Source organism: Haliaeetus albicilla, chromosome 4 (assembly GCF_947461875.1).
Source record: "Haliaeetus albicilla chromosome 4, bHalAlb1.1, whole genome shotgun sequence".
Classification (NCBI taxonomy): Eukaryota; Metazoa; Chordata; class Aves; order Accipitriformes; family Accipitridae; genus Haliaeetus; species Haliaeetus albicilla.
This window is the reverse complement of record NC_091486.1, coordinates 19,178,754-19,198,961: the sequence shown is the minus strand read 5'-3', so window position 1 is coordinate 19,198,961 and position 20,208 is coordinate 19,178,754. Positions and strand designations below refer to the sequence as shown.

The window sequence follows — 20,208 nt, the reverse complement described above, 5'->3', positions numbered from 1 at the left end:
TGTAACTTACATGGGGCTGTGATTTTTGTGTATAAAGCATTTTATGTTTACTGTGTAGGTGCTGATTATAAATTATACCTTGTTCCAAAGCCTAACACCCATTGGCGTGAAACTCTTTCATATAAAATAAACATCAGAACATAGAAACTTGAATTAACTTTTAGAGAAATACTGGGTTGGAGGCCAGAAGGGACTGCACATCACACTAACAGAAAACAGAATTAGAAAGGAAGGGAGCGAACACCATCAGTCGGCCATCGCCATGGGTGGTTATTCACTGCAACCCGTCATAACTGAATTCGTGCGTGTTGTCGTAGTCATGCTGGACCTGCAGCGCTGCATGTTTGGTGTCATGATAGCGATGTATTAGCTGAAGCAAGCAGAGTTTGAAACTCAACAGCTGCAAACAAGGGAGACCGGCTAGCTAGCTCCTGCTTTAATCTGTGGCGACTGCGGTTGGCCTCTGTGTTTGCCACCAAGAAAAAAATTCATCTTCAGTTAGTTGGCGGCCAGCAGGCAGTGAGTGGGGGAGACACGCCGTGCCAGACCCTGGTGGAACCGAGAGGTGCTCTAGCACAAGAGGGCGGTTCAGGGGGGACGTGTAGGCCACGCAGCCTGTGTTTGGTTTTGACACCCTCCTCCACCCAAACAAGCGGTAGCTGCCTGTGTGTGACTTAAGGCTTCCTAAGCAGAAAGGAGGCAGAGACAGCGTGTTTTTTGGAAGTACACAGAAGGGAATGGAACAGCTGAGGAAAGAAAAGCAACTGCTGCGATAAGCAGAGGCAGTTCCAGCCTCAAATGACCTGGAGAGACTGTGCAAGGTGGTAAGGATGGAGAAGCTAAAAATCTGTGAACAGCTGGAGATGAAGTTGTACAGACTTATCTCCCAGGGTCTCAGAGCATCTGACCAAGGGATATATGAGAGCGTATTACTGTGGATTATGCGTCACTGCTTGGTTTCCATACCTGTGCATGGATTGAGGGAACATTGGTCTGCTAGTGGATAGTCTGTGTTGCTGATAGCTCAGCTGCCCCCCCCCCCTTCAGATTTACCACTTTAGTTACACATGCTTTTAGGTGAACACCATGCCTGGGTCATGCTGTGGTATGAGAAGTGCAGCTGGCAGCTTATTTGAGCTAGAAGTGATTTTCTGTCACTAGTGACTTCAGAGGTGCCAAAGAGAAGGGATGAGCTGATCCTGCAGATTGGGCCTTTGGAGAGGATTCATTCCTTGCTCTGCTTTCACCACAGCAACTGTCTCGGAACCAGTCTCTTGAACTCACATGGGACACCTCCCATTGACCAAAGGTGCGACTCAGCCCCAGAGCGAGCAGCAGAAGCTGGAAACAAACCTTCCCCACTGTAGCGGCAAACTATTTTCTATAATTCACCACAAAGGCAAAACTGGCTTCTGAGAGGAAGGGCTGTTGTCTCCTCACACTGCTGATGCTTACTTTTCACTTACAAATTCTGAGTGTTAGGTCTGCAAGTAAACATCTTAGCGTGAGCAACACAACGCCTGTGCGTGAATACAGCCTGTGCGTGAATACAGCCTGTGCAATCCAATAATTTATTAAACTTTCATCTTGTAAAGCCAGTTACAAATTAAAAAAGACAGCAGAAGGAATTCTGTAATAGAAACAAGCAAAATTACAACAAATAGTAATGGGAGTTACATTTCCAAGTGGGTTCAAGCTGCCTGCAGCAACCCAAGAGCCAGAACACAGAGCTAGTGCAGAGTTAGGACAGGGATAATCAAGGCTATTCCGATACATAAAGAGATCTAGTCAGTGTACGGACCAATAGAAAGTGTTGCTTCTCAGGTTGCCTCTGCATTCCTGTTCTCTTTCACTTGTGACCTGGTCATCTTCTTATTCTTCGTAACAAAAAGGGGATGTTTATAGGATCTATTTAAGGCAAAACTCCAGCTGAACATATGATACACAGTAGTGGCTATCCTCTTAGGCTGGTTGTGTGGCAAGTGGACAGGGTGTTTGCACATGCTGCAGTCCAGTGGTAATGAGAGAAAAGCACGCATTACGTACAGTGTTTTTTCTTGTACTGTCAACCTCAAAACTACAGTGTTCTGCAACACAGTATTAGTGACATGGCACAATTTGGTGATGAATTGGAACAGAACCTGTTGCATACTGACTCCTAGTTTTCTTTTCTATGAAATTTCTATTTTATAGCTAACAGGCCTTAGCTGCTACTTCTTCAGAAATGGAGACACCCGGTTTTAAATGTGGAACAAGGCCCGCATTACATACAGCTTCATTAAGAAACTGAATGGGCCTTTGCAATCTAGGATCCTGAGACTAGACAAGGATCATAGAAAATGGCTAGCCAACAGGTTTCTTGATTGCTAATGCAACCAATTTATGATGTGACTGATACTGAATATTGTTTTAAACAATGCAGTCAAGTTTCTGAAGTCGAGACTGAAGATGACTCTCACCTTTCACTGAGAAGAAAAACAACATTCTGCTTCTGCAAATTGCAAGTAGCTATAAAAACCTCCAAGCAGCAGTTGTTTTGGCAAAACAGCGTTGTTTTCAAGTTTTGCTGATGACTAGGGACCTAGAGGAGACTGGAAGGGGATTTGGTGATGGGACCAGTTCCCATTAGAAGTTGGAGGATGAAGGGTTTGGCATCTGCTTACAGTAGTACAGAGGAAGTGAAATTCTTGCCTGTAACTATTTATCTAGGCACCTATTCACACAGTAGGAAACAGTTCACTTAAAACTAAAGTTCAGAGATCCCAGTCATCCTAGAATCCCCTATAGAGAAAGAAGGAAGTTAACACAAGCAGGCTGCTCACCATAAAACCCCCTGACCTCCATCTAAAACCTGGAGTTTGTGAAGAGCAGCTTTTCTGGAAATGCAGCTGAATCAATCTCACCTCATGGGCTGTATAGGGGAAAGGCAGTCGTTAATTTTTAGGCAACAGGTGCTGCTTGGAATGTATGCAGAATGGCACCTGATGATCTACTTCAGTGGTGCTAGTCCTAAAGATTTTCTCCTGTGTTGGAGTATTTAAAATTTTAACTTAAGTGCCGCTTGTACCTGTGAATTTCTATTGGAAGGTAAAGAATCACCTTGGGTGGTTTTATTTGTTTGTTTAATGCTCTCTCATGTAGGGTTTGACTTCTTAGTTGGACCACTTGGCTTCAATTACACAAAGGCATTTTCTCTTAAAACCAGATCAGATCATTAGAATATCCTGAAGAAAAAAACCAGTGACTTATATTTTAGAGTTGCTTGCAAAATAAATAAAAAACAAGTATTCTTTTAGCAGACCATGTTGCGATCCCAGATGCTTGTGTGTTGGAAATTCATACGGAAGCTTAAGTCTGTCTCCTGTACTGCAGACATGATTCTTGTGAATTTTACTGCCAGTATGACAGGTAATGGTGAAAGCAGCAGAGAGAACAATCAGGAGAAGGAGGATGCTTCTGACTTTGCTTCTTTAAGGTACATTGTTCATCAAACAAGCAAGGGGAAAAAAGTTTTGGGTTATTAATATTTAACAACAGTTGTTACTGTTTAATGTCTTTGGGCAGAGGTGCAAATCCTATGGTACTGTAGATGTCACTTCAGTTTTTAAATACAGTAGTCAGTCAAGTGGAGTTCTTAAAAAACATCTTTGCTACACTTGTGCTGGCAAGTTGCAAACACCAATCATTAAACAACTGCCTCTCTCTTGTGGCAGTTCATTCGTATCACCTAGTCCAGATGCTAGCATGACTGTCCACGCTGGTGGCTGATTTGACGCTGCAGCGTTTCTTCACAATCATGTTGATGTATGCTTTCATGATCTTTATTATCTCACCCACCTAGAGAGAGAACACAATAACAGACGATAAGCACATTAAAAACCCAATTCCATTGAGGCATACCAGACATGTTGCAGAAAAAGATTCCCCTTGTCCAAAGTCATGACACTATAAATTCTGCATGTAATACTAAATGTCAATGTGGCAGTAAGGAAAGAAATGCTTGACAAGTTTGTGCTCTGTTGTAGCAACATTTAAAAGGCTTGTAGCTCAAAATAAAGCAACTTTAATGCTACTCAACTTTTTTTTTTTTTTTTTTTTTTGAGTTTGTGAACTCCCCATTCATATACTGGAAGGGAATGAAAAACCAAGCACACTCATGAGCACCCAAAATTCCCAGTGCATTGGAAGACCATTCAACCTCCTTCACTTGCTAACCAGCATCTTTTTTTTTTTCTGTTTATCCCTGTATTCAAGAAGAGGCACCATGGCACTTTAGGCTTAAGCTCCCTTCATCTTTTTCATTAGCTGTCCAGTCCATTCAGCAAGAGTTCTTGCATATAAACTTGTCTAGTCCTTGGAAATTAGAGCTTTACTGAAGTGCCAGTAAAACTGCACAAACAACAAGTCTTGCGCTTTTATATACCTGGGATGTTTCAAAGAACATTTCTCTCTCATCCACTGTAATTTTGAAGGTGTTAGGCTGTGGTGCTCCGAAGAAAACAATGTGCTCATACTGGAAAGTTTCTAGTGGTTTAGGATCCCCTCGTTTGTAGACAGACACATTCTCTGTGCTGACTCCAAGCCAAAGATCATTTGGAAATCCACCCTCCTTGCACTGCAGAAACAGAAACATGAACTTTTGCATAAATGCAGTGGAGGATCATCTTTGATTCAAGGAAAAGCCCTCCATTTCTGGCTCCCATACCACATTTCAACTCTTTACCCCAATAAAAAAACTAGGATGTCTGCAGAAGGAAACTTGTAGGCACTTCTGCTGCAAAGATTTAGAGGTGACATGGCTGTGAGTCAAATACTAGTTGAGTAACAAATAATTGTAATACCTGATAGCTTTCGTCAGATTTTAAAGTGACTTAGGAAGGCAATATTCCACTTACTATTTTACAGATAATATAGTGAGTGCAAGCAACTTCCCATGGTAATCCACCTAGGCAGCAACAAAACTGATAAAACTGGAACTGTGGATTCCTACTCTAGCAGGCTAAGCACAGTGGTCTAAGTGACCCAGTCTGAGCAGTTTCTGTTGTACTGCTGCAGAACAGGATTGCACTTTTTGTCAGTAAGAACAACAGAGCTTCATTTTACTTTTGATTTCACTAGCCGCCACCTTCTTAAGCCCTCAAAAATTTCCCCCAATTCTATTGCTCTTCTAAGGAAGTGGGAATCCATTGTCTCCCTCCATTTACCAGGACGCACCAGCTTGCTTGCTCTGTGCTCTCTGTGTCACACCTCTTTGGGTATGTGGTACTGCAGGCTTACCCTAAGCTTGCCAAGGTAAAATGCAGCCAGTTCCTGAAATTCCCTTCTGCTGCTGAGCAATGTAATACACACAGCGGTATCTGTTCTCCAGACTGATGCCTCTCCTTGGCAGTAGTTACATGAATTTATACATTACTCACCTCAACATCAAATAGGGTTGACCCGTAACCTGGCCACTCCTTTACAATGGACATGTATTTCACCATGGCCTGATGCTGAGAGAGTCCCTGCAGCTTGGTCCATTTCTGTGCTATGCTTGCCCGAGCAGCTGAAAGCTCTTCCTTTACCCACATCTCCATCATCTGCTCCTCTTCTACCTTCTGCTTCTTTACAGAGCCTGTCTTGAAGCTACGCTTCAATGTCCCTTCAAGGAAGCTGGTCCGTCTCCTCTCCAGAGTGTGACTAGTAGTGCCGCTGCTCTTTGTTGAGTGAAGTATTTTGGATTTTAGTCTGTTAACTGGGTAGATTCCATCAAGGGTCCAACTTATTTTAGAATAATCTCCATGAAGATACTGCAGCCGAAGAGCTGCTAGGCGTTGCAGAGTGTCCTCTGGTGCAGGAAAATGACCATCTATGAGGCTTTCATGAGCCTACAAACAAACAAAAAGTCCCCCAAACTCATTAGAAAGCAGAAGCACACTTTATTCACAGCTGCGTCCATGTACAGATTCCTATGGCATCTGCCCATCCCAGCAGAAAAACCAATCCCAGCAGGAAAGACACAATTCAGGAGGTCAGAGCAGACATTACAATAAAGAAGTCAAAGTCTGCAACTGGTTGATGTCGGGGGAACACCTCTTTCTGCAAGCCTGGACAGGTCAGAGATCTCTGAGGGGGTCCTATCCTCTACTGAAAGTCTTACAATGAGGACTTTTTATGTCTGGAACAGATGGGAGAGACCAGAATTGAGGCAATTTGGTTTGTGCTGCACCAGGTACAGCTCCTGTGTAGAGATTATATTCAACAACAGGGAGTTAGGTATAATAAACTCATGACTCTTAACCTCAGTCTCATTGCACACCAGCACCTCCCACTTCCTCCTCTTTCACCTGATGTCTCCCCCAGTCTTCTTGCCTCCCCTCTGGCCCTTTTTCTGTGAAATATACTTATGGGGTTTTTTTTGCTACATCCATCTAATATCTGGATAACAACATCTACTTTCCTGCTGTTACTTCTCTTCCACCACTCTTTGCCAGTGAAAGCTGTGTAGACTGAAAGCCTTGTCAACAGGGAGCTTGGTACAACTCAGTTTCCACAGAGTACCACGATGTCTCGTTCCTGACCATTTCCTAGACATTCTGTAGTTAACAATACTTAATCTTCATTTCAAGAGAGCCATCTTAGGGAACCGTTGTCTGTGACATATATGCCATCCATTTGACTATAAGCAAGTTTCAGTCTTCATGACACTGACCCCCTTTAACACATATTAATTAATTTTCAACAGCTATAATTTTCTGAGGCAAGATCAAAGTGTTCATTAGAAGTAATAAAGATGGGACGAATCACACAACTGGGTACTCCAGTCAGTTTAGTTTTGCATCCCTAATTGCAAGGTTATTTCACACCAGTGTGACCTCTGGACTAACCAGCATCATTGTGCTATGGAGTATGGTGACTTTAAAAAAGATTACTTAGCAGACTAATATTGTCAACTACATTCTCTTTCCCTTTTTCTGTAGTACTCTTCTAGTACCTCTCTGTTAATCAAAAGAAATAGCCCAAAAGATAGGTTTTTTTAGTCAATTCCTATAACACCACAAGGATGTGCTGTTTTTGTAAGCTGATATGCAGATAGCTAGATTTTCTAGTTTTCCTTATACCTTTGTTCTGCAAGCAGCTACTTCTAATGATTCTTCTTGAATCATTATCCAAATTTCTATAGCTTTTAAAATTAAAGATAAATTTTAAAAGCATTTTATTATCATTGGTCTTCCAGTTTTTTGAAGCCCTTGTTCATTTTTCTTGCTTTTCTTCTAATACTTCTATTCCATAGAGAGCTTTGGAGTGTATCTGCTTGGTAGATTCCAGGCAAAAATTCAACACACTAAATTCTTCTGTTCCAACCAGCATTCCCACTTCCAATGCAAAGGTCAGCCAGCTTTCTGTATACTCTTGTGTGCTTCTGCCACCCTGAAAACCAAATCATTCCCCCAGAGCGAGCTTACCTGCTCAAACATGAAGGCAAACTCCACCCCATCTTTGGGAACATTCTCAATATCCAAGAAGCAATAAAGCTTAAAATACAGCTGCCACTGTCCTTCCTCCTCTTCTTCTTCAGAGCCAGCAAGTCTGTAAGATAGGAAAGAGAATGAGAGAGGAAAAAACCAGTAACCAGAAGCACTACGGTACTGGGATATCCACAGTGCAACTCACAATATGAAGGTATCCCTGGATTTCTGAAACAGAGAGCATAGAGAACTACCTAATTTACCAGAACAATCTCGGTACAGCAGACTTTTCTGGTAACTTCCATTTTTTCCTCTGAGTCACATGAAATTTTGATTCAGAAGGACCCAAAGTTCTTATCAGATATACTTGATCAAAAAATTAGATCAATGGTTCTAGATAAATGCAAGAGTTGGGGGCAGGACACAAAGTATCCCTCATTTTCAAGATACTGTTTCCATGTAATCTTGTGACTGTGAAAAGCATCAGCCTTGCATCCATTTGGAACAATTTTATTTTTATCTTTAGAACAGATATAAAATAGACAAAGGCATTGCCAGCTTCTTTTACAATTTATTGCTTTCTTTGTATGTCTGGCCACAAAATCAGTCCACAGTAAGAAATTAGAGCTGCATTTCTATGCCCAAATCTTTGCTCTCTCTTCTGATATAGCTATTATGATGTAAACTGACAAGATCATTATCAGACTGAAGCAAACCTTCCCTGAGCTCTGCTAGTAAAACATTACTGCGTGATAAAGGCACTACTAATTTTGTCCTGACAAGCCTGATAAAGAATGCTTCTTTGTCACCAAAATAGATGTGAACATGGTTTTCCACACAGTGAGAAAGAGCACTTAAACCTTACCAAAGTTCAAACCAGAGTGAACAGTTGAATCACTGCAGCTGCTTTGGATAGAACTACCTGACTGTACTATCACTTAACCCAGTGTTACATCCAACTAGGAGTTCAAGGTTTTATGAAACATTCTTCTACCTCTCAAACTTGGCCAAGATATCAGCCACAATCACCCGACTCTCAACAGCACGGTCCACCTGCTGATTATGTTCAAAGAGCGCAAACATATTACGGCTGTCCTCCATTGCTAAACCTCGGATCAGCTTTTCAACCACCTGCAAAGTCAGAGAGACATCACACAGTAGGTATTACAAACACTTTCACAACAAAGAATCAGTACCTTTTCAGGACACTCATCACTTCATAGACCTCCATCACATTTCTCCCTTAGTTATCTCATTTTCAGATTAAAGAATTCTAAGCCTAAAAGATCATTCCCTGCAAGGAAGTCATTACTTATATTTGATCATCCTCACTGTTCTCAGAACCTTTTCAATCTCCACTACCCTTTTGAAGATGGGGGAATTAGAGCTCTGCACAAGATACAGGCATATAATGGATTTAGCGGTCATGATGATATTCTCAGTTCCTCTAGTAACAATTCCATTCTTTACTACTATTTTTACCTCTGTTTAGCACTAATGTTTTCACAGATATGCCTACTATAACCTGGAATCTTGCTTCTGACCTGCTAATGATTAAGTTACAGGTAGAACATCCCTTCTAGAAGGATTACATTATGAACTGGAATTTCAACTTGTCCAGAAAACTCTGTTTAGCAAGTCTTCAGAATTATTACCTTTCCAATGGGCAGAACACCAAAAGTGTTTAGATTTTGCAAAACAATTGTTAAGTGATATTCTACAACCTGGGCGTAGGCCTTGCATAATTCTGAACCTGCAGAATAAGCTGAGCTTTCCCTACAGACTTTGTGGATACAGCAAAAAAATTGTAATTTAAAAAAAACCCCAATGAGAAATTGGAGATGAATGGGAAAAAGGAGTCCCTTCAACACACCCAGCATCCAGACACAGAGATGTGCTTACATCTGGTTAATGCTACTAATGCATTACCTCCCCAGCACTTGTGTGTGAATTGATGGTTATTTTACAGGAGCCACCGCCATGGCAGTACACTGTTGTCGTCATTTCTTCACGCGTGAGAAGAGCCTGTATTTCCTCCTGTGAGGGCACAAACTCCCTCGTCTTTGTTCTCTTCAGGGAATCACTTATAAATTGCGCATACCTGTCTATTTCTGAGCCTGGAAAGAGGTCTTTTACCCTAATTGTAAAGAGAAGCAATAAAACCCATTACACAGTGAACCAGAAAGCACGCACGCTACCATGTAACTTGGACTACTGTACGTAAAAAGTTCAGTAGAGATAGTGATGTCAAGTGTGACCACAGGAAGAATGAGCCCGCTTATTTCCTAAACCATACAACCTGCTTTTACTAGTCATTCCAAAGTCACTTCAGTGACATTTCTCAGCAACGTATGAAATAAGCAGTTCAACCTTTCAGTTTAGTACCAGCTGAAGATAGGATTGACTATCTCAATTTGCAAAATTGAGATTAAAAACTATGAAATCAAATGTAAGCTTTTTTTCATTTATTCTTAATTGGTTTTTAATTTGCTGGCTGTGCTTGAGCCACTTTTATAGTATTTTTCAGAATCAAGAAGATAGAAAGTAGATGCTTGTACATGGTTCTCTTCCCTCCAAGGCCAGCAGTTCTAAGTATAACATTATCTGCAACTCCAGTGATAAAAACATGAAATGGCAACATGGAGTATTCCTCAGCATCTCTTGGAGTCAGGCTGTTTGGTGTATTGGCACAAATTTCACCTCACTCTTTCCTAGCTTGGAAGAAATCAAATAGATTTTACCGATCTTTCTCATCATTAATGAATGGAGCGAGGCTACATGGCTGTAGCTCAGCCCCAGTGCACACTGCTTTGGAAAGCTGCATTAGAAGCCGAAGATGAATTGGGAAGAAATGTTAAGCGATTTACTTCATGAAAACTGGAAGTTAAAGCAGATTAGAAATACAAATTGTAAGCATTACGTGCTTAGTTAAACAAACAAATATTGAAAAATCATAAATTGGATTTACAGTACATCTACTACTCCACAGTATACATTTTGCCTGTGGCAGCTGTAAGGTAGTACATATCTCAATGTATATGAAAGTATGGTCCTCACTTTTCCTGCAAGTTGAGAATGTTTATGTGGACATTAGTAAGCAGTAGGTCATCAGCTGTAAATCCACTTTAACACAATCTCACAGTATTCTGTTTCGGTAGCCTTACTTTCCACATCCTTTCGACACAACAGATGGGTGTCAAGGCGGGAGTTTGAATACAACAAAACAACTGGTAGGAAGAATTCCACACAAAGGTAGGACGCGCACCACAGGAAGATGTTTGCACAGGAGAGTGAGACAGCTAACTACAACATGCAGTAGAAGATAAGCAGAGAGAAAGGAAACAGGCTGCATATGAAAAGGACTGTACCTTCTAAGGTGGAACTTGAGGTAGCGCAGGATCCCTCTACTGGGCAGGAAAGTGCAGCTCATGCATGACATCAGCTGCCAGTGGTGCAGGTTGCCAGTACTGTTGGGATGCGGCATGTGATTAGTTTGTTTGATGAGCTGACAGTACACTTCATCACGAAGGGGCTTTAAATCATGGCAGGTCTGCAGAATGCCTTGGATAATGGGTATGGGGTCAGACACTGTCTCGATTTCCTGAAGGGAGTTAAAGATCTTCACTGCTTCATCCTGTAAGCTGCTGTAACCCTTCTCTTGTTGCACTGGGGAATGATCACAAAGGTGACAAGAGATGAGCATCTCCCTCATTTTCTACTGGCCCAGCAACACTACAAGCAACTGTACTGGTCTGTCACAGAAGAACAGCAACCTGAGCATTAGCTCATCTCCTAAACTTAAATTTATACTCAAAATTCATTAATGCTTCCCCTTTAAATGTGCAAATGCAGTTTTAATTAGGATTTGCCAACATCTAACTTGTCACCACTGCAAATCCATTTTTGGATATACTGTGCAGAAAAGCAAAGTAATGTTTTTAAGGGAAACTAGCACGGAAATCTAGTTCTGGCTTCAGTGTCTGCAGATGAGGTGCCAAAAGGTGTCTGTCGGCACCTCATCTGCACGCAGGTGAAGGGGTGGCAAAAAGTCATCTCTGTGTAAACTGTCTCCTCACCTGAAAGCAGCTATAAAGCAGAGGGTCACTAATGCAGTTAAGGCTTTAGGTGCCTGAATGCAGACACCAAAGCCTGGCTTGTGTACTTCCAAAATTCTGTGTTGTGCCCGTATTAGCTTTGACCCCTGAGCCAACACAGAATTTTGGCAAATTGCTGTACCGCAGATGCAGCTTTTACCTATTGTTTAGATTTAAAATGCCTACACCAAAACTGGTTAAGTTTTTTAAGCCCCTGAACATCTGCTTTGAATTGCTTAGAAGTATGTGATACCACCATACTGCAGCAGGCTTTCATCCTCCTTTGCAAATTTCTGTGGCTGTAGGTCCTTCTGAATCTCCTATACAGCCACTGCTTCCTCAGTAGCCATGCATCAATTGTACAATACAAATACACAGCCCTGTAGCAATAAGTTCCACAGTGTAAGCACTTGCTCTGTAATTTTTCTGTATTTCAGAATTTATTTTTTCTGTGCTTTTAATCTGCCACTTAATTTGATCCTTGTATCATGAGAGACAGTGAGCAGTTACTCCCCTTTCACTTTCTCCATGACAGCCCTCTAGCCCTAAAAACTTCTTTTTGAGGCTGATGAGTCCTGCTCTATTTAGTCTCTTAATTGTAGGCAAGTCTTTCTATGCCTTTGATCATGTTTGGGTAGGTTGTTACTTCTGTATCTTTGTTAAGATATTGCATCCCCTATTCAAGATGCAGGTGCATCATAAATCAAAACAGCCACAAAAAGACTTTCTTTTTCCTTTTCTAAGCTTTCAAAACCTTGCATTAGCTGTTTTGTTTCTGTGCTCAGCACAAGAGTTGACATTTTCATAAGGTTATGTAAATTTGCATTCGCTTTCCTAAGCAGAACTAGATCACTACCTATATGGCAGACTGTTTTTCCCGTATACATTGCTTTGCATAGCCACACGGAAATTAATTTCTGAAAAGACTTTGTGACCCAGTCACTCCGCGTTAGAGATTCTTCTATAGGTGTTCAGCAGCACCTTTCAGTTTTAGTATGCCAAACAGTCTGGAATCATCAGAAAATCACTTCAGTTTTCTGATGGCCTATCAAACAGTCTAGCTCTTTCATGTTCCTGAAGAATTTGAAGACAGGATTCATTTAGCATGGTTTTACAGCAGCTTCTGTATGAATACTATCACACTGCCAGTTGCATGGTGTAATCCTGTCGTAGGATTTCCACTGGAGCCATTTGCAACCTAGTTGCGGCTCAAGGATGACAGGCTGCACATCCCCTGGATGGATGATAAACTATCGGCCCCCGTTTACTTTAAGATTCAGTGTTCCTAAGATACAAGGCAGTGGACACAGAATACATTCCAGGTAGAGAAAGGGACTGCTCCCTCTGAGCCCTGTGGGCTACGCTGCCCCAACTGGACTTCACCTGCATAGAGAGAGCTTACAGACCACTTTTGTAGTGCTCAGGTTCCACACTGATCCTCAAAATGTGAGCAGATTCTGTCACATGGATAAAATACTTACAGTTAACACTAACATCTCCATACGGTAGTGGGAGCAATGGGGAATGCAAGGGGTGCTGGGTGTATCGCAAGATTGGGTTCCTCCTATATGTCTGTTCCACTACTTCAAAGTTTGTGCTGTTTTCCTGGGAAAGGGGAAAAAAAAAAAAAAAAAAAAAAATTATCATCAAATGGGGATAGTTCTTTGCGGGATGTCCTTATACATTTATTTCAAGCTCAGCCACCTTTAAGTTTCTGGAGGTCCATGGAGGGAATAGGTGACCAAAGCATAATTTACATATAAAAATTACTCTGTACATTATTTCTGAAAATTAAACATAAGAATAGCCATGCTGGGTCATACCAAAGGTCACCAAGCACAGGATCTTGACTTCAAATGTGGCGTGCGGCTGATATCTAATGCAGGCATGTAACATTTATGGCATGATTCCTCCCTTGTATATCCTTCAAGCTTTCAACACTAAACGGTTAATGGACTTTCTTGACCACAGATGCACGATGTTCAGTATGCAATAATAAGCCTGTCTTTCCTGAATTTGGCTGGTTATACTACATGTGTTTACAGAACAGACAACCAAAATGCACACGGTGTTCAAAATCTGGGCCTGTCACTATCATACACATCGGCGTCACATTCTTCCATGTTTTGTCCTATATTCCTTCCTTAACAATACTTAATGTTCCATTTGTCCTTGAACCCTGAGCTGAAGTTTTGTGAGATTCTCCACAGTCACTTCCAGCTCTTTCTTCCTGAATAGTTACATCTAGTTTAGAGCTCATCTCAATGTATATATTTACATATCCATTTCTTCTGAAATATGCTTTAGTGTGTCTTCTAATATGATTCTACGTTTAATTTGCCACAGTTTCTGGAAAGAAGCCTTTTCAAAAATTACTCCTACTAGAGTGGCACAATTTCTGCTCTTTAGAAGGACATTTTCTTTCCACCCTTTACTCTGCTATTTAACCACACAAGCTTAAGGTATGAAGAGGACTCCAGGGTACAGCAAAGTCACATGGCTGGTAGGAAAGGAAATTTTTATATTTGAGTCTGGAGGATGCTTAGGAGAGGAAAGGATGAAGCAGGATTTTGCAAATACTGGATTGCATAATCCTGCATGAAGTTTGTAATTGCACACAGTTGTAGCCTAGACTTATGCAGATCAGTTAACATATTAATTAAAAAAAAAATTCATGTAAGATTTGATTATTCAGTTGTACAGTCATTTAGGTTTCTTTTCTCTTTTTTTTTCTTCTTTTTTTTGTCCCCCTAAGACAGCAACCCCGTTTCTTGCCACATTCTCAGCAATGACTGGGTAAGGCCAGTGGTGAGCTGGCTGCTTCCAACTCACTTGGGAATTAGCATGATGCCACCTACCCTGATGTCACGAATGAGTTGCTGTGTAGGTGTTTCTATGGGAACTTTGCTGTCAATGACACCTTGAATGGCAGAGGCCCAGCGCATAGCTTCATTCAACAGCTTTGTGTACAGTCTGTAGGAGTGCTTTCGCCCATGGACGATGATGTTCCAATAGCCTGTGGAGAAACAAAGAAGCTGGAAAGTGAAACTTGCTTCCATGTTAGGTAGTTGACTGGAGGTTAGCAAATGTGACGCCCATCTACGAGAAGGGCCAGAAGGAGGATCTGGGGCACTACAGGCCTGTCAGCCTGACCTCAGTGCCAGGGAAGGTTATGGAGCAGATCATCTTGAGTGCCATCACATGGCACGTACAGGACAAGCAGGGGATCAGGCCCAGTCAGCATGGGTTTATGAAAGGCAGGTCCTGCTTGACTAACCCGATCTCCTTCTATGACAAGGTGACCCACTCGGTGGATGAGGGAAAGACTGTGAGTGCCTAGACTTACCTACCTAGACTTTAGTAAAGCCTTTGACACTGTTTCCCACAGCATTCTCCTGGAGAAACTGGCTGCTCATGGCTTGGATGGGCGTACTCTTTGCTGGATAAAAAACTGGCTGGATGGCCAGGCCCAAAGAGCAGTGGTGAATGGAGTTAAATCCAGTTGGTGGCTGGTCAAAAGTGGTGTTCCCCAGGGCTCAGTATTGGGGCCAGTTCTTTTAATATCTTTATCAACAATCTGGAGGAGGGGGATCGAGTACACCTGCAGTAAAAGTTTGTAAATGACACCAAGTTGGGTGGGAGTGTTGATCTGCTTGAGGGTAGGAAGGCTCTACAGAGGGATCTGGACAGGCTGGAGTGATGGGCCGAGGCCGATTATATAAGGTTCCACAAGGCCAAGTGCCAGGTCCCGCACTTGGGTCACAACAACCCCATGCAACGCTACAGGCTTGGGGAAGAGTGGCTGGAAAGCTGCCTGGAGGGAAAGGATCTGAGGGTGTTGGTCAACAGCTGGCTGAACATGAGCCAGCAGTGTGCCCAACTGGCCAAGAAGGCCAACGGCATCCTGGCTCGTATCAGAAATAGTGTGGCCAGCAGGACTAGGGAAGTGATCATCCCCCTGTACTTGGCACTGGTAAGGCCACACCTCGGATACTGAGCTGTGTTCAGTTTTGGGCCCCTCACTGCAACAAAGACATTGAGGTGCTGGAGCATGTCCAAAGAAGAACTGGTGAAGGGTCTAGAGCACAAGTCTTATGAGGAGCAGCTGAGGGAACTGGGGTTGTTTAGCCTGGAGAAAAGGAGGCTGAGGGGAGACCTTATCGCTCTCTACAACTACCTGAAAGGAGGTTGTAGCAAGGTGGGTGTCAGTCTCTTCTCCTAAGCAACAAGAGATAGGACGAGAGGACATGGCCTGAAGTTGCACCAGGGGAGGTTTAGATTGGATATTAGGAAAAACTTCTTCACCAAAAGGGTTGTCAAGCATTGGAACAGGCTGCCCAGGGAAGTGGTGGAGTCACCATCCCTGGAGGTATTTAGAAGATGTGTAGATGTGGTGCTTAGGGACATGGTTTAGTGGTGGACTTGGCAGTGTTAGGTTAACGGCTGGACTTGATCTTAAAGGTCCATTCCAACCTAAATGATTTTATGATTCTCTTTTTGTCTGTAATGTGTGGCTGAGGAAAACCCTTGCTGCTTTGATAGCAACATATGGCATGTCTGGTTAAAATTCACTATATAAACATTAACATCCTCCATGCCCAAAACTTATTTATCAGCAGGAAGGTCCCAGTCCAGGTTTGGGTACACAGACAGCTTTCCAAGTTACAAGTATCTTGCAGTATAACATGAATACTTCCCTGCCAACCGGGCAGCTCACTTTCACAGACAGCATTTGGGCTACACTGTGTTATTAATCCCTCAGAAAATGACCACTCTACACACAGCACCCAGTCAGATTGCCAAATCAATGCTCACAACTTTTAAAAATAATGTGCTTGACATAAACTGAGAGAACATATCAGAGCAATGACAATTCACTCTGCTAAAGGCAGCCCTAGACATCTGCTGAGATCAAAAACATGGACAGTTTTCTCCGAGTGAGCAGAATAAATTTCCTCTCATCTCGCTTTACTAAATGCTTCCAGCCCTTTTTAAAAACATCCCACTACTCAAGCATCCAGTACTTCAAATCTTGTTCTAAGGTTTACCTTCTTTGTAAGGGGGATTCACCCTTCGCCCCATAACCCAAGTTCCATCCCAAACTCAAAAGGCAAGCAATGGAGGATCACACCAGATCCTGCCTTCCCAGAACTGTGTCACGCTGCACAGAAAGCAAACACAGGCCCTCGTCATCTTTTGTTTCTAACAAGCAGAGTGATGCTACAAAAAAGTCTTACAGTGTATGCCATTGCTGTTTTGTTTAAGAGAATAACATTGACCCCAGAGACAAATGTAGGTCATGCTACAAAGTGAGAGTTATTTATGGAGATGTACTCATAATTACAGTGTCAACTATAAGAACTCATAGCCCTTTCCCTATTTGGGAAAAACTTAGATAAACAGTGACACTACTCAGTAAAAAAACATCAGCACTGTGTATCTCTGTCAGGTGTGAGGGACTTACCCTCACTTGCACACTACTCTCTGGCCCTTTGCAAGTCTCTTACAGTTTCTGTGGGGAAAGATGTTTGCAGCCAGACACAGAGCCTCAGATAACATCAAGACTACCTTCTCAACATGACACATCATCACATTCCTGCACTATCCCCTCTTCATGCAGCTTCACACGTGGAAAGTCTGCTCATTACTGCTTTCTTCCTCTTACCTGTGTCTTTGAAGACCCTCTCATCGGGCTGCACTACAGAGCAGAGGCTATTGAGCACAAGCGTGCCAAGCTTGGCAGCTGTGCGCTCGGATGACTTGTAGTAATCGAGCGCAGTGTTTGTCAGAACAAACCAGCGTTTCTTCATCTTCAGAGAGGACATCTTGTTGCTGCTCTGAACCTCTTTATGAAGCCAGCCTAGCACAAGAACACAAACATGTCAATGGTTTCTCCACCACAGCAATCCTGTCTCTTGCCTGGTGGCTCTCTAACTCTGAGACCAGAACTCCACCTCTCTGCAAAAGGGTCATGCTGGCACCTACCAGCTCTGCTTTACTGGCTATAGCAGTACCCTACACGGTCACTGTAAGAAATTAGCCCAAAATTTCCCACAGAGCTGTTCCATCCTTCAGCCCTATGCATTTTTTTTATCAGTGATCTGTGGTTTAGTTTGCCACCACCGTCAGGACATCCTCTATTCAGGATGCTTCCCTCACAAGTCACGAACATCTGAATAAATAATTTACAATTCATTCTTCCAAAGAGATGCCCAATGCCTGTCCAAACCTCGATGGAAGAGGTTTGGTGATACATGTCTTCTAGTAGAAGGATTTGTAAACATTACATGCATCTCTTACTCCCACAGTCAGGAAAAATAATTTCTCTCTCATTTTAGATATCTCACAAAACAAAAAAAGAAAATTCAATACTATAAAAGAAAAAATGACAGTCTGCGTTGCTAAAGCTGTCAAAAAGACAATTTTCTATTCAGAGCTGTAAAAAGCAATGTCCAACTACAAGGCAAAAAGTTCAAAGAATGTGGGACTGAGCCCAGAGGTTCCATATAAAGAAAAGATAAAGAGATAGACCTTCTAGAGTATATACCTTCATGGCTACACCACTCTCACACAGACATCTTACTGTGAAGTGCAGATCATACATTGACTTTGCAAAGGAGCATTCCTTTTTTTCTTTAACTTATGAACAATACGAGATAAAAGGAACTGTTGCCTTGCAATTAAGTATTTTGAATTTAAGGTACTCAAACTATTGTCTGATAATCTTGCTTTCCACAGATTGGATCAGGAGTGTCTTCATACATTTAAGACCATGTGATGAGCTGAAAGTGCTAAGGAAATTTAAAAATATCTGAGACAAATGGGAGAATATTTTGTAATATGGGTGTGATCACTACTCATGCATCAGCTCCTCCATCTCCAACTAAGCTCTAACTAGAGAAATAATATAAATCCTTTGCTCAGCCTCAGAGAATTATTGTCACCTCACTATGTCTACCGTAATCAGGTTAGTTTGTTTAGCTGAGGACAGCAGCAATCCCACAAAGATCTCTCTCCCTCCCTCTCTACATGACAGGTGTCAGAAGGAACAGAGCTTTCTGAAAACAAAAGCTGCAGTGTCATGTTATAGTCAGTCTAAGCCAGCTGCTCCTAAACAGCAGCCATGCTCCCTCCTATTCCCTGACGGCATTTGTGGGACATGTTGAAATAGGCTATGGAACTAATATCAGAAAACTAAACGTATAAAGTAGTACCTTTTTTTTTTTTTTCCAGCTTTAGCTTTCTGAATCCACCTGACAGGGAATCAGGTAAGAGCCAGTGCCAGCACAACACAGGACGTGGCAAGCAGCAGGCAGGAAGGTGGAGAGAGGCAAAGAATGATTGGTTTTGGGGAGCAGCTAAACCTTAGATTGAATTAGCTGCAATCAAAGCTCCCTCTCAGATCATAAATGGAAGATGAGTTTTACATGTCGTAATTGCATGCATTTCCTTTTACCTCTCACAAGGAATTCCTGGCCATCAACCTTAGATTCGCCTTTTGGTTTCTGCAGCAGGGAGATCCAGTGATGCATCTCCTCAGGGGTGTCGCTGTTGCAGTGAATCACTCTATTTGCTGTGATGATCACAAAAGAATTTGGTCTGCCAGAAGATAAAAGCATTAAAATTGGTCATAACCATACAGATATCTCAACTTACAGCACACCCAAAGTCATGTCCTCTACCTTCCCATAAACAATGCAGAAAGATTCTCTGAATACAAACTACAAAGTGTAGAAACACTTAAGAGCATCTCCCGTGCAGTTGGTCTGCAAACTGATGAATGCAGAGACCAGATAAATGGAATTAAATATCTTTCAAGAGCTATTCCCAAAGACTAGAAAATGTTAACTAGCTAATGACCAGCTGTAAAATGTCCTGGGTTCATAAGCAAAGAAGTTTGTTCTACCCTCCGACTGGACTGAGCTAGTGCTAGTACCACTGGGCTGAGCTAGTACAGCCATTCTCCTCATAGCTATTAAAACCAGTGATGCAGTAGCAAACACAGGTCCCAGCAGGGTCAGCTAAAATGGGTTTGAGATTGGTTTTAAAAAGGATGAGCTCATCCTGACAAAACAGAGGAAAAACTGTTATGTTGCTCCTAGATTACTTTGTTCTTCTCTTGCAACAGACAAATGCGTCCTACCAAAAGAATAGTCACAATTCTGCACAGAATTGATGCTTTACAGAAAAATGGAAAAACAAAAATATGATCAGTTCCAAGAGGATAGACTCAGAAAGCTTTGAAAGCAAACATGGATTTCTATTACAAAACAGAGAAACTGAAAAGCAGAATGCAAGTATGAAGCAAAAGGTAAAGGTGCAAAATAAGCAACTGTCTGGCCACTGCATAAACCTATGGAAGATAAAAATAAGCTGCATAAAAACCTTGGTTGAAAAATAAGCATTCTCCTCAGAATTTGTTTAACGTTGATTCAAACATTGATACTCCAGAATAGTGTACCTCAGCAGATGCATGAACTAATTTTAACTGTTCAGCTTACTATTTGTGCCTAGTTTTTTACTGGTACACAGATTAACTATGAGAAGCCCAGGCTGAGAACTGGCTAAAACATTTTGATCAACGAAATCTTAGTTCGCTACCGAGATACGCATTTTCTAAACTAGTAACCCCAAAGTCCTGGCAACCTGTGTGAGAAAAAAAACAG

At 42.0% G+C, this 20,208-nt stretch overlaps 1 protein-coding gene across 2 annotated transcripts in view; it reads right to left on the bottom strand.

The window, feature by feature from the left end:
• Window positions 1-1,557: 1,557 nt before the first annotated feature.
• The window catches only part of LOC104319894 (unconventional myosin-X), a 104,516-nt gene continuing 85,865 nt past the window's right edge, over window positions 1,558-20,208 (bottom strand). For both annotated transcript variants that reach the window (XM_069781215.1, XM_069781216.1), the window contains 11 exons: window positions 18,999-19,141; window positions 17,208-17,402; window positions 14,401-14,558; window positions 13,024-13,147; window positions 10,817-11,114; window positions 9,378-9,585; window positions 8,443-8,579; window positions 7,446-7,569; window positions 5,418-5,867; window positions 4,424-4,615; window positions 1,558-3,837 (listed from right to left, as the gene is read on the bottom strand). In XM_069781215.1, the coding sequence (XP_069637316.1) occupies window positions 3,724-3,837; window positions 4,424-4,615; window positions 5,418-5,867; window positions 7,446-7,569; window positions 8,443-8,579; window positions 9,378-9,585; window positions 10,817-11,114; window positions 13,024-13,147; window positions 14,401-14,558; window positions 17,208-17,402; window positions 18,999-19,141 (2,143 nt within the window). In that variant the 3' untranslated portion in view covers window positions 1,558-3,723. The remainder of the gene's footprint in view (window positions 3,838-4,423; window positions 4,616-5,417; window positions 5,868-7,445; window positions 7,570-8,442; window positions 8,580-9,377; window positions 9,586-10,816; window positions 11,115-13,023; window positions 13,148-14,400; window positions 14,559-17,207; window positions 17,403-18,998; window positions 19,142-20,208) is intronic.